Source organism: Strongylocentrotus purpuratus, unplaced genomic scaffold (assembly GCF_000002235.5).
Source record: "Strongylocentrotus purpuratus isolate Spur 01 unplaced genomic scaffold, Spur_5.0 spur5_scaffold_16, whole genome shotgun sequence".
Lineage (NCBI taxonomy): Eukaryota > Metazoa > Echinodermata > Echinoidea > Camarodonta > Strongylocentrotidae > Strongylocentrotus > Strongylocentrotus purpuratus.
Window position 1 is genome coordinate 28706219 of NW_022145601.1, and position 14827 is coordinate 28721045.

The 14827-nt window shown below is 40.5% G+C and overlaps 1 protein-coding gene across 1 annotated transcript; it reads left to right on the top strand.

The window, feature by feature from the left end:
* Window positions 1–6305: 6305 nt before the first annotated feature.
* LOC100888721 (insulin-like growth factor-binding protein complex acid labile subunit) lies at window positions 6306–8349 on the top strand. Its single transcript, XM_030987505.1, has one exon. It carries the CDS (start codon window positions 6306–6308, stop codon window positions 8283–8285), a length of 1980 nt encoding a protein of 659 aa, XP_030843365.1. The 3' UTR covers window positions 8286–8349.
* Window positions 8350–14827: the final 6478 nt, after the last annotated feature.

Sequence of the window (14827 nt, forward strand, 5' to 3'; positions counted from 1 at the left end):
CTTTTCCTTTCCTTCCTTCTCTCTTGTTTTGCGGGGGGGGGGGGGCAACAGCATGGGCGACAAGGCCCTGTCGGCCCCACGATCTCCTTCCTTTCCCCTTTTTCTTTTCGTCTTCCTTTCCTCTTCTCTCCCTTTCCCTTCTTTTCCTTCCTTCTCTCTCTCTCTTTTCGTTTGCTGAGGAGCCAGGGGAGGGCAGGCGAAGGCCCCGATCCACACCGCGTTGGTGGGAAGAATCACAATCGATCTCCCGTACCTTTCTTTTCTTTCCCTTTCCCTTCTCTTCCTTTATCTCTCTTTTAATTTTGCTGCAGAAGGGGGGGGGGGGGGGAGACAAGGGCCATTTGCACCCTCCCCGATCCCCAACTTGTTGGCGGGAAAACTGCAACTGATATCCCCCTTCTTTTCTTTCCTTCCCTTTATCTCCTCTTTTCCCTTATTTCTTTCCCTTCTCTTCCTTCTCTCTTTCTTTTTGCTGGGGGGGGGGGGCAACAGCCTGGGAGGCAAAGCCCTTTCGCCCCCCCCCCCGATCTCCTTCTTTCCCCTTTTCTTTTCTCCTTCCTTTCCCTTTGTCTCTTCTTTCCCTTTCCCTTATTTTTCCTTCCTTCTTTCTCTCTCTCTCTCTCTCTATCTCTCTCTCTCTCTTTGCTGAGGGGGGGGGGGAGGGGGGAGGGGTACAAATCCTCTTTTCCCCCCTTTCCCTTCCCTTACTTCTCTCTCTCTCTCTCTCATTTAAGTTTGCTGAGGGGGGGGGGAGGGGTACAAATCCTCTTTTCCCCCTTTCCCTTCCCTTACTTCTCTCTCTCTCTCTCTCTCTCATTTAAGTTTGCTGAGGGAGGCAGGGGCCTTTCGCTCCTCCCCCCGATCGACACGATGTTGGTGGGATTAATCGCAACTGATCTCTGCTTCTTTTCACCCTTTTCTTTTCTTCTTCCTCTTTTGCGTTCCATTTTAGCTCTCCTCTTTCCCTTTCCCTTCTTTCTCTCTTTTTTGGCGGGGAGGGGGGGGGGGGGGGGGGGGGGGGGAGGGCAAAGGGCTTTCTCCGCGATCCACATCTTGTTTGCAAGAAAATTGCAACTGATATCCTTCTTTTCTTTTCTTCTTTTCTTTCTTTTCCTTTCCTTCCTTCTCTCTTGTTTTGCGGGGGGGGGGGGGGGGGCAACAGCATGGGCGACAAGGCCCTGTCGGCCCCACGATCTCCTTCCTTTCCCTTTTTCTTTTCGTCTTCCTTTCCTCTTCTCTCCCTTTCCCTTCTTTTCCTTCCTTCTCTCTCTCTCTTTTCGTTTGCTGAGGAGCCAGGGGAGGGCAGGCGAAGGCCCCGATCCACACCGCGTTGGTGGGAAGAATCACAATCGATCTCCCGTACCTTTCTTTTCTTCCCTTTCCCTTCTCTTCCTTTATCTCTCTTTTAATTTTGCTGCAGAAGGGGGGGGGGGGGAGACAAGGGCCATTTGCACCCTCCCCGATCCCCAACTTGTTGGCGGGAAAACTGCAACTGATATCCCCCTTCTTTTCTTTCCTTCCCTTTATCTCCTCTTTTCCCTTATTTCTTTCCCTTCTCTTCCTTCTCTCTTTCTTTTTGCTGGGGGGGGGGGGGGGGCAACAGCCTGGGAGGCAAAGCCCTTTCGCCCCCCCCCCCCGATCTCCTTCTTTCCCCTTTTCTTTTCTCCTTCCTTTCCCTTTGTCTCTTCTTTCCCTTTCCCTTATTTTTCCTTCCTTCTTTCTCTCTCTCTCTCTCTCTCTCTCTCTCTTTTGCTGAGGGGGGGGGGAGGGGGTGGCGAAGGCCTATCGCCCCCGATCTCCTTCTTTTTCCCTTTTTCTTTTCTTCTTCCTCTTCTTCCTTTCCCTTACTCTCCGCTTTACCTTCTCTCTCTCTCTCTCTCTCTCTTCATTTTTTGTTGGCGGTTGGGGGGTCAAGGCCCTCTCGCCGCCCCCCCCCACCCCCTGGATCCGCGCCGGGAAGACCTGTAGTGTCATCCCTAGCTAGCTGGCAAAGCTGTATATGGCTTATCCAGTCGTTTCATTCATTAAGTATAATCATATTGTATTGACTATGTATACGTGTGTACTAGAGAACAGACATTCGGTGTGGCAGGCGGACTATTGGTGCAGGACCTCTTCCGCACAGATTGTCCGTCAGACATTTGAGGCGCGCACGAAATGTCCGACACGGACATTCTGCGCGGATAAAATCCGCACCGATCGTCCAATCTCGAATACTCGGACGATCGGTGCGGGTTACATTCTACGCGGTCACACCGCCATGCAGTCACTGTGACTTATTTCAGGGGAAGACCAAATCCTAAATAATTAATAACAAAATCAAGAAATAAACTATATGCATTGCTATTTAGCTTTGTTTTCGTCAAATATTTTCTAACTTGACTCGGACAAAGATATATATATATATATATAGAGAGAGAGAGAGAGAGACAGAGAGAGACAGAGACAGAGACAGAGACAGAGACAGAGACAGAGACAGAGTGAGAGAGAGAGAGGGGGGGGGGGGGTCAGGATAGCATACATATATATTAGAGAGAGAGAGAAAGAGAGAGAGAGAGAGAATTTCTGGTGAAATATGTCGAGGTTTCTCTAACCAGTCTAGGCTGTATGCTTATAATATTTGTCAACAATGTACTCACATTTCATTTTAAGAAAACTCGTAAAATTCATAACAGTAATAATACAATTCTTTTCGTTGGTTCCTAAGGCTGAAAGGCATGGTCCTATTTTTGTTAATAAAAGTGTATTTACTCGTAGTGGTATAAACCAAACCACGTGATATTTTAGACTTATACCTTTAAACTGTATATTTAGTCTTCAGCTCATGTTTATTGTGTTTTAGAAAGAAAACAAGTTGTATATCATGTCTATGTATTTCATTATCATATCTTACTTATTTTTTTTTATATATCTTTCTGTATTGTGTTGTAAATATGTTGTGCTCTCATATCTTATCTTATCTTATCTTATTTAATTTTTTTTTGTATTTAACGTTGAGTATTTTGACATTACAAGCCTAGATCATGTTATTATATATAATACTATAATGATATAATTATTTTCATCATAATTATTCAATCATCATTTATTAATTTCATTTCATTTCATTTCATTTCTTTATTATGTCCATAGAGGATAATAATATTGTTCATATTTACATTTACAATCTTGCTTCACAGTAATTTCACAGGAACAACATATAATTGACAATCATAAGTACTTAATTAAATACATGTGAATTGTAAACAAATACTTCATGTTTGTCTGAATGTTGTTTAACCTCGTTTCTTATTTAGTCTCAAGGCCATGTTTTTAGTATTTCACAGACGAGACATGAACAAAACACAGTCAAACATAACCAGGTGAGGGTCACATTTCCAAAATACATCCTGGTTTGATACACAGTCCAATGTCATATCACAAAAACATAAATTCTAGACAAAAAAACAAAACAAAACAGGAGCAAGAAGTCATGTAAATATTGGTCGCTACGGTGCCAGGGCCGTAGCCAGAGTTTGATGTTTACGGAGGCACATACATGACAATTGATCGACGTCCTGGGCGGGGTCCAAAAAAGTTCAACCGATCTTGTACGGTGCAGGTATTCTATTATCATATATTATTACAATTGTTATCTTATCATTTATCGCTGTAATTATTCTTTTATTTGTATTATATTATTGTATCATTTTATCATGTCAATACTTTAAAAAAAATATCACCATTATTATTTGTTATTGTTGTTATTGTTATAATTATTTTTTATCATTATCATAGATCAGGGATTGAACATGTTGATTTGATGATATTCAGTTACTGTAATTCTTTACTTCTGCTGAAAAGAAAATTACACTTTAGGCCTCAATTGTTCTTTATCATTGGGACATTTACCAACTTCCTTTCCGCGATGACAGAGAAAGTGAAAAAGTGGAAAAACTGAAAGCGATCTCGAGAGCTATAGTGTATGTATAGTGTATAATGTATAGATGTCCCATGGAGATAACGTTCGGTGGTAGTATTTGTAATTCGGGATTATCAACGTGCAACTTAATTATATATCAAAAGTTATATTTCATGCACATGAATTACTAGTCAGTGGCGTATTCAGACCGTGGCTGCCTCGATCCCTTATCTTTGTATTTTTAATTAATGACTTCTTTATATTCTCAGTATCATGGCCAGATTATGAATTTAGTATTATTTCATTGAACATATTTTCTAATTACAGGAGTTCTATTCGTAGGAATTGTTCAAGTCTTCATCATAAGTTGAAGAGAGATCATATTTCATCCTGTTTTGAACACAGGACGTCCAAGCGGACGGAAAAGCTACATGAAAAGGAAATAAAGATCATAATGGGTTGATAGAGACTTCCTTCAAACTCATTGTTTGTAATATAAGAACTAATACAGGTTCTTTGGCATGCAATCAAGAGATCAATCATAGTTGAGATGCTTTAGTCCAACACACTAAAGGTATTTTTCACATTTCCAATAACGGTGATCACCTGTTTGGACTTCTGGTAAGTATTTTCAATACATTCCATTTCATGACTTTGTGCTTTTTGATGTTGTGTGTTCTGTGCCATTCCTGAATGCATCAGTTCATCAGAGTTGTATTTTTTTATACTCGCATACATACTTACTCCAGGGAGATGCGTTGGGATTCTTGGGAATTGATAGTGTAGAGCATTGACAGTGTAGAGCAAAATTGATAGTGTAGAGAACTGATAAATGTCAAGTCAGATATATATTCTGAGGACTCTTGTTTGTTTATTAAGAATGTGCTTGTATGAATGTCAATGATGTTTTATTGATACTGTTCAATTCACAAAACATATTCCATATTAACAAGACAAGAAATCTTTTGCATAATAATGGATTTAAGTATACAAATCAGTAACTTGACACGTCCGTTAATGAAGTATAATAAACATGGTCATCAGGTCAACAATAATTGCAGTAAAAAGTAAAACTAATCAACAAAAAAAAAAAGTGGAAGCACAATATTCCATATTCTATGGTGAAATGAGAGGAAGGGGTGGAGGGTGGAAATATTAATTAGCTAATGTATGACTGCACAACGTACATTGTGTTGATCACCCCCTTAAAATCTATGGCCTAAATTTGTTCAAAAGCATTGGTGAATTGACAAAATGGCGAAGGGGGTGGGGTAAAGACTATCAAAAGAAAAGCAAATTCCCAGTTTCTAAATTGAGAGTGAGTGGGTAAGGTGTAGGTCCCATTCCCGATTCAACAATATTAATACTCGAGTCGTGTGTATGCTTGCTGGTTCGTACCACTCCCCCTCCTCCTCCATATGCCACCGGGCCGGGGGGGGGGGGGGTCGTAAACCTATGCCCTCGGTATGTACTTCGGGTTCTTGCATCATTGAAAATAATTTGATATACATTACTTTTTTTTTATCGCTTATCCCTTTCATTTACAACAGGTAGAAAATAGGCATTTGATAATCAGGAAACGATTCAAGAAAACGAGTGATGTCATCACCTTGAGTCATGTTTGAAGCAAGGATGTTACTTGTTCTTTTACACCTGATCGCCAGCGCTGCATCATTGGCGGTCGCGGATGGTGGATCTATTGTTAGTCCCAGGCATTCATCACAATGTCGGTTGTCTCACATCAGCGATGGATTGGTCGCAGATTGCTCCGATTTGGGGTTAAAGAGCATTCCTCTTGATATTCCAGATGTCGTAACAGAACTGGTCATTGCGAACAATGAAATACAACATCTAAACCGATCTTCATTTTGGCATCTCCCGCACCTACGGAAACTGAACTTGTATCAGAACGGTTTGGGTTCAATCCAAGAAGAGACATTCGATTACTTGCTGTCGCTTCAAGAACTTTCACTGTCTCGAAACAGCTTAGTAGAACTACCCGTCGATTTGTTTCACAAGAACCAAGATCTGGAAATTGTAGATTTCACCCAAAACCTCTTTTCCTCTGTTCCTATTCTGGCACTTCGTGGCGCAACCCGCTTGAAACGCGTAATACTGAGATATAACAAGATTAGAATGGTCAACTTTACAGGGTTTAAAAGCCCGGAAGTTGAAACCATTGACTTATCAACGAACAACATCACAGCTCTCCATTTGGACCAGTTCTCACCATTTAAAAACACCAACATCGAATTGTTTCGTATCCCTTATAATAAATTGATTTCACTTCCAAACTTTGTTTTTGGTCACCTTCGGTTGACTAAGAATCTTGAACTCTCTAATAACCTCTTACAAAATTTCAGCATATATCCTTTCCTCGGTATGGAATCCCTAGGATATTTGGATGTATCATCGAATGAAGTTGAAACCATATACCCCTTCATTAACACCACTCCACGTGCGGATCTACCCCCCTTGGAAAAAACTTATTCTCTCAGGTACCAACATGTTTGCTCTACCATCGATGGCCTTTGTCGGGATGGGTTATTTAAGATCGCTTGATCTTGGTAAAGGAAAGTTGAAATCTATTGAGAATGATTCCTTCGCGGGTATGACGGCCCTAGAGTTTCTTGATTTGAGTTCAAATCGACTGACTACAGTGAGAAGAGAAATATTCGAACCCTTGACCCGAATCCAGAAGATCATCCTAGCCAAAAACAAATTCTTATACCTTCCAACGACATCATTCCAGGGGCTTAGATCACTTCAAGTCTTGGATTTTACCAGCAATCGAATCAACAAAATCGGAGTCACGTGGGACATTCCTTCTCTGCAGACTCTGGATCTTACAAGCAACAGACTTTTCCGTATTGCCGATGCAGCCTTCTACGGCCTGCCAAATTTAACGGAGTTAGCAATATCTTTGAATCCCATCAATACTATAAAAAATAATGCCTTTATAGGTATAGAAAACTTGCAAACGCTGACTCTGCAAACACTTGACCACGTTGGGAGTGGTGGGGGTCGACCTTTTCGGAATCTCACCCACTTGATAACCCTCGATCTCTCTGGATCAAACATGAACCCCAATACTGTCTTTTTTAAAGGTCTGACATTTCTGAAGATGCTGAAGCTTCGAAAGACCTCACTGACACCAAGTAAACTCTGGAACAATCTACGAAACGTTTCAGTTCTTGACACATTAGTCGGACTGGAGTATCTATCACTGAGCTCAAACAGTTTGAACGGTTTAATACCACGGACATTTCAGAATCTGACTTCATTAACCAGACTACTCCTGGAGAAATGTGGAATTATCGAGCTACCCGTAGGTTTATTAAAAAACCTTGCATCTCTTAGGTATCTTTACCTTACGCACAACAATATCAAAGTCTTGTCTGCCTCTCATTTCTTCGGATTACAATCCCTAGGAACAGTTCTATTTGACAATAATGCCATCAAGGAACTCGAAGTGGATCTTTTCAAGCATACTCCTAAAATATCTTACGTGTACTTTCCACACAATCTCATATCAGTTGTTCAAAGGGGAACAATCCTACCCACGGTGATGCTTGATCTCTCGAACAACCCACTGTCTTGCGTTTGTGATCTTCAGTGGTTTCTGTCGTACTTAGATACCAATATTCTCATCTTGGTGAATCCAAATAACACGATCTGTTCTCCTACCTCCATTCAAAGGTTTATCGGCAAGCGGCTTCTCAGCTCTCGACCAGACAGCCACGACTGTGGCCCAAACATCATCCTCTTGGCTTTCATCCCATTTATCGTTTTAGGGCTTATCTTCGTCGTAGCAGTCACCTATTACTATCGCTGGAAGATCAACTACAAATTCTTTTATTTGAAACTAGCCGTGCTTGGTTTCATTGAGTTCGAAGATGCCCGTGAGCATCAGGATTTTCGGCACGACCTCAACGTCATCTACCATGATGATGATGAAGAATGGGTCGAGCGCGTCTTCCAACCCGGCATCGACAACGCTTTACCGGAGTTTCAGAGGATTGCATACGGTGACCGGGATCTGGTCATCGGGATGTTCTACATGGACGCTGTCATCGATTTGGTGGAGAACAGTTTTAAAGTGGCCTTCATCGTTAGTAACACAGCCATTCGTGATCATTCCTTCATTAACAAATTTCACATGGCTGTCGATCACATGAACGAGGTCGGATTCGAAAAACTTGTGCTGGTTTTCGTTGAGGATATTCCCGACAACCACCTGCCGTATCTCATGAGGCTTTTCCTCAGCAAGAACAAACCATATTTCCTGTGGACTGAAAACAGAGACTGGCAGATTTTCTTCTGGGCCAAGTTTGCGAAATTGATGAAGGCAAACAAGCAAATAAATGACACTCTTCCAACTTAGAAGAAACCAGTATTGATTGTTATAAGTGTAGCCCAATTGTCTCTTCCATATTTGAATGGAATGAGCTAGATAATTCGTTGAGAACGGCTTCCTCTGTCAATTCATTTAAGAGATTGTTTAAACAAAGTTGTAATTTGTGAATGGCTCAGCCGAACATACACTACGTGCATGTTCTGTAATATTAACATGACTTATTCGCATAATTGCGACTTAATCAATATTTTCCAATTAACATTAATGTTTACTAGGTTAATGATATATGTTTATTTTGCAAACGATTATTATTTGTTTAACTGTTCTGTATAGACGTTATAAACGATGTAAATATGTTCATTTTTATTCAGGGCCCCATGGAAGACCACTACTTGTTGGTGAATGGGCTACCCTTTCAAAAGATTAGAAATAAATAAATAAAATAAATAAATAAAAGTATGGAACCAGGCAGCGTATTAGCATGATTTGACGAAGGTATTTATGAACGGGTCAACAAAGTTCGCGCACATTTAAGAACAAAAATAGGAATGTGATATACGATCTATAATTAGATAAATTACAGCAAAAATAGACAGTAAACTTTAGACTACAAATTGATGCAACTAGAAAATTTATCGACAAAAGAATTCCAGAGACATCGCGATTTCATCCATGCATCATTCGATGTTCTGGACCGGCAATCGCTGTAAAGAGTCGTTACCTCTAGTGCACGAGAGTTTACAGCTGATTTATAATTGATATATAAATTAATAAATAAAGAGGCGATCGCATCAATTACAAGTGAAAGTATCATTACAAGCAGTTGGTATAATATTTTACTTATAATTTGAAGGACATCTTCCTTCAAACAAAACATTTCTAGACCCTTGTCGGTAAGTTCATTCAGGGAACGAACTCAAAAGATTGTCATCTTTTCACACTAATTTCCAAAGAGAATTTTGTGCCTAGATAATTTTAGGTTCCTCTTTCTATTGGTGGTGTAAGATTTTCGCAATCTGTTGAGATCTAGAACTGTGGGTGAAGTTAGACCATGCTTGAAAGATGGTCACATCTATTGGACATACTATTTAAAATTCGCTTCAGTGAAGTGTATTCCACACTTTTTTTTCTCTCAAAACGTTCTAGTCTTGGGGCCTTCGGGCAATATAAAACGAAATGAAAATAAAGATATGAAAAATAATTTGTTGGACCAATATGAAATATATAACTACACATCCTGATATATATTAGCTCAAATGCATTCTTTGTAACTATGTTAACTGTTATCCGTTATGTGATTTTAGATATCCATTACTTCATTTTACACGGATACTGCTTCAGCCCTAACAGATGGTGTTTTTCTTCTTCATAGACTCCATGGAACATGTTTATCATGTTATGTATTATTATTTATTTGTTAAGAAAAGAAAATATATAAGCATCAAGGATGTTGGATTATATTATATACAATTTAATACGATACAATACCAAAACCACCGACTTGATTTCCCTTCCTCCACCCTTTCCTTCCTTCGTTTTGATCATTTTAGGTAAAGAAACAGTGAAATGTTTAATAAACCTCTTTCCATTATCTTTCCCTTTCCTTTTCTTTCTGCATAATCACTCTAAACGCCCGATAAGCGAGTTCTTTTAACGAAAGAGTAATCAATATATTCGGTTAGGCAAGTACATGGTGTCACCGAAAGCCTTCACTCGTAACATAGCATATTCATTCTTATTTTTTCTACTGAATAGGCCTACATAAGGGCCATATATTCAAGTCTTCCATGAAATGAAAATAATAACACAATATATAATCATTTCTCAATGTACAGCATGGTCGTAATTATGATTAAAGTAAGAACTTTGGCAGCAAGAACCCTTGATGAATGGTGCATTTATTTAGCAGTATGACGACCACTTCGCGAATCTGGTTCACTTTTGGAATTCGAAGAAAAGGACCCCCCCCCCCCACAAAAAAAAAATAGTCTTGCATGCGAAGGTTTCTGGTTTAAAACTAATCTCGTTTAAGTTGTAGTCACTGAGAAACACAGTGTATATTAGGTACCTTAATTTGTTATTATTAATTGCTCTTGTTCACACAGATTTTCCAAGTTAACCCACTGGTAAAAATTCCACTTGGTTATGGAGTGCCAAGTATGGAGCTCTTTATTCTGTACACATTTCTGTATCAAAATTGATTTATTGTTTGATGTTTATTTGATTTCTATAGAATCATTACAAATATATGAGTTTTTAACATTGGTACATAAAAGTAAACATAGAAAATAAACCCAGTTATGAAGTAAAAAAAAGAGAAATGTTTGGACGATCACATGTTGTATGTTCGACAGAATCATGGTATCTTTAATAGGATGAGGAGTTGACTCTCGATGATTTATAAAATCTTTTAGGACAGGCATTTTAAGGGCTTAATTGATCACATATTGTTCTTCAAATTGGCAGCAGTGATATTTTCTTTTTAATGCTAACACTGTTGTAAGTAAATTGCATAATGCCTCTGAAAACAATATACATGGGTGATAATGAATGGCAATGTTGACCGAGAGGTCGACAGGGGGGTCGCCAAAGGGGGGGGGGGGGGGGTGTGGGTGCGACACCCCTCCCCCCCCCCCACTGGTCAGGATATTGTCGGTAAAATTGCGCTGCCGTCGGGAAAAAAAGGGAGGGAAAGGGAAAGAAAAGAAAAAAAGAAAAGGAAAATAAAAGAAAGAAAGAAAAAGAAAGGAAAGAAAGGAAAGAAAAGAGAAGAAAGAAAGAGAGAAAAAAAAGAGGGAGGAGAGGAAAGAAAGAAAGGAAAAGAAAGAAAAGAAAGAAAAGGAAAAAAAAGAAAAAAGAGAAAAGGGAAACAAAAGAAGCGGGGGATGAATGAGAGGAGAGAGAGAGGGGAGGTAAGAGCCTGAGAAAAAAGGAGTGAGAGTAAAAGAGAGAGAGAGAGAGAGGGGGGGGGGGGGTTGTTGGGTGGAGTCGTCTCGTCGAGGGAGCAAGAAAGACACGGGTACATAATGTGTGTCGGGTCAGCTGTGTCGGTATTTTTGCTCGATCCTCGTGTACTATATCAATGCAGAAGTTTGAAGTCGGTGACATGTATATTGTCGGTCGGCCGACAAGTTTTTTTTTCCCTACGAACTGTGGCTTTTTATCCGCTGTGACGACTTCGAGGGTGACTACAACTACAATACTTGTATTTTCTCGAAGTTTCACTTTCCTATAATATGAGCTAAAGGAATCAGAGGTTTAAAATTTCGGGGAAACTAAATTCACACAAGTATTAAGAGTCAACAACGGTACGATGAATCGTCTTCTTTTCTCTATAAATTATGTTGATGAAACGCCAAAAAGCGGGAGTGGAAAAATTCATTTAGAAGAGTCGCGAACGGTACAACGAATCGTCTGCTTTCTATAATAATTTAAGGAAACGTCAAAGCTTCCGCGCTTCGTGCGAGAGGGGGAAACTGAATTCAGATAAATAGGGCTTAATAAAAGTCGAAAACGGTGCAACGAATCGTCTTCTTTCTATAATAATTAAATCAAACGTCTAAGCTTTTCGCGCTTCGCGCGGGAAGGGGGAAACTGAATTCAGATAAATAGGGCTTAATAAAAGTCGAAAACGGTACAACGAACCGTTTGCTTTCTTTAATAATTTAAGGAAACGTCTAAGCTTTTTCGCGCTTCGCGCGGGAAGGGGGAATTGAATTCAGACAAGGATTAAGAGTCGAAAACAGTACACCCAATCGTCTGCTTTCTCTAATAATTTAAGGAAACGTCAAGGCTTCCGCGCTTCGCGCGAGAGGGGGAAACTGAATTCAGATAAATAGGGCTTATTAAGAGTCGAAAACGGTACAACGAATCGTCTGCTTTCTCTAATAATTTAAGGAATTGTCAAAACTTCCGCGCTTTGCGTGAGAGGGGGAAACCGAATTCAGACAAGCATTATGAGTCGAGCACGGTTTAACGAATCGTCTACTTTCTCTTATAATTTAATGAAATGTCAAAGCTTCCGCGCTTCGCGCTAATGGGGTAAACTGAATTCAGAAATTAGGGTTTATTAAGAGTCGTAAACGTTACAACGAATCGTCTTTTTTCTCTAATAATTTAGTGAAACTTCAAAACTTCCGCGCTTTGCGCGGGAGAGGTAAACCGAATTCAAACAAGGATTAATAATCGAGCACGGTTTAACGCATCGTCTACTTTCTCTAATAATTTAATGAAATGTCAAAGGTTCCCCGCTTCGCGTGGGAGGGAGAGATACTGAATAAAAACAAGGATTAAGAGTCGAGCACGGTTCAACGAATCGTCTTTTTTCTCTAATAATTTAGTGAAACGTCAAAACTTCCGCGCTTTGCGCGGGAGGGGTAAACCGAATTCAAACAAGGATTAATAATCGAGCACGGTTTAACGCATCGTCTACTTTCTCTAATAATTTAAGGAAACGTCGAAGCTTCCGCGCTTCGCGCGGGAGGCCTATCACCAACACCCCCTAATGAGCGCGCTTAGCGCGCTCTTTAAGTGATTCGCTTGCTCACTACCGCCCCTTCCTAAATAAGATCCTAGTTCCGCGCCTGCATTAAAGGCAGACTGTCCTTATTATAGAGTTCTTCCCCAATCGGTGCCTGTTGGTCCCCCATGATCTCTTTTTCTTATGTTAAATGAGAGTCGAGTTAATGAGATAGCCACCTGTCAAAGTGACCTCGCTGGCTCGCTTGGTGGTCTAATCCACTCTGGCTGAAGTAGTAAAACCTGCCTTTAAAATATATAGCTATGATGCTGACTATTAAGTTGACGAAATAATTCGTATATTTATATCGTCGAGGAAAATGACCATTTGCGCATACGCAAGTACTATAGATAGTCCGTAGGAAAATTTAGCCTTCGGCCCCGGGTATATAGGGTAAAATTTGTAAATATTGGGACATTTAATTTTGTCGGTAATTGGGGGCTAGTTTTGTCGGTAATCGTTGGCCTCTACAACCCCCCCCCCCCCCCCCCACTGAAAAAGGTCTAGCGACGTCCCTGACAACATGCACCCATGACCATGATGAGGACATCAACGCCTCATCGTAACTTCAATGATGCAGGCCCGCAGAACGTTTTTCAAAGTTGGTGGGTGAGGGGCTAAAGTATTTACGATCAGGTAGAGCGTAGCGAGCGAAGCAAGTGAAACGTAAGTTGGCGTGGGGTACCAGGGGAAAAAGCCCCAGCAGGGGGTCAAGAGGCAGATCCCTCGGAAGCTCAGGAGTTTTAGGAATTTAATTACGATCAGATGAGCATATTTTGATACATTTTGTCACACTAGCAGGTCACTAAGTAGCGTGGGGTCCAGGGGACTAAGCCTCATGAAGCTCAGGGGTTTTAGGCATTTAACAATGGTCAGATGAGCATCCAGGGGACCGACTTAGGCCCTCTGATGGGGTTGAGAGGGTGGAGCCCTCGCAAGCTCAGGGGTTTTAGCTATTTAATTGCGGTCAGATGGGCATATTTGGATACCTCATTAATTTTGTGGCACTGGCATGTCGCAATTTTTCTTTCTTCCTTTCTTTCTAGTTTAATATCTTACACATACTTTTTTTAGTGAGGGGGTGGCTCGAGCCCCCCAGCCCCGCCATTCCGCGGGCCCTGACATGTAGGCTTCTAAATAAGAAAATTTTGGCCTGAGTGCAAACTTTGGAATTTGTCATTTTCCAGCAAACAAAACAAAAAAAGGTATAATTTACAAAACAGTAACAAAATATTTTGGTTTATGGTAAGGAAATAGACATCATTTCACGAAAATGAGAAAGGATAAACTCGAACAGACATCATATCATCGTACGAACTGACACGCAAAGGACAACAGAGGGCCTAGGCTCGCTTGCTGCGTATGCTACATAGGGGTCCTGGGAGGCAAATGACAGAAAAATCAGTGGCGTCGAGTGCAATGAAGAGAACAATATAATTAGGCAAAATTGATATTAGGAGGGGGCATGACAATTTTAATAAAAAAAGATCATTGAAGACGAAACGATCGATATTACATGATTAATACAAAATGCACCGTCTTGAGCTATAAAATGATCTATGCAATTTGCCTCTTCACCCCGGACTATAGGTGGGGTGAAGACCCCCCCCCCTTGATTAACCCCATCTATAGTACGGGGTTAAGCAAAATTTTGCCAGTGTGAAAAAAGTATTAGTGTGAGCAAGTAGAATTGGAAAGTCCTGCATAACCATGCATATAATTATATCAATCTTTCCTTTTTTTTAAATGATAATATAAACTGTAGTGTAGTGTAGATGCAGGCCCCAAGGTCAGTTGGATACCGGCCTCAATAAAGTAACACACCCCTTAATAATCAGGGACTTGGAATCTGCCTTAATATTGCGATTAAGTTTGCGATGTAGTCCCGCATTCCAGAACATCCTTAAAAAGGTTATCTAGTCTATATTGAATGCATTCGTCAACAATATCCCTGCCATCTTGTATACCTAAAATAAGTCTGGCAGTACGTTGTTTATGATGACGGGATTAGCCTCCATAATTCATTAAAAATAAGTAGGCCTATGTCGAC

Coding starts and splice junctions, on each gene's coding strand:
- LOC100888721 (XM_030987505.1), top strand. CDS start 6,306: ATGTATCATCGAATGAAGTTGAAACCATATACCCCTTCATTAACACCA.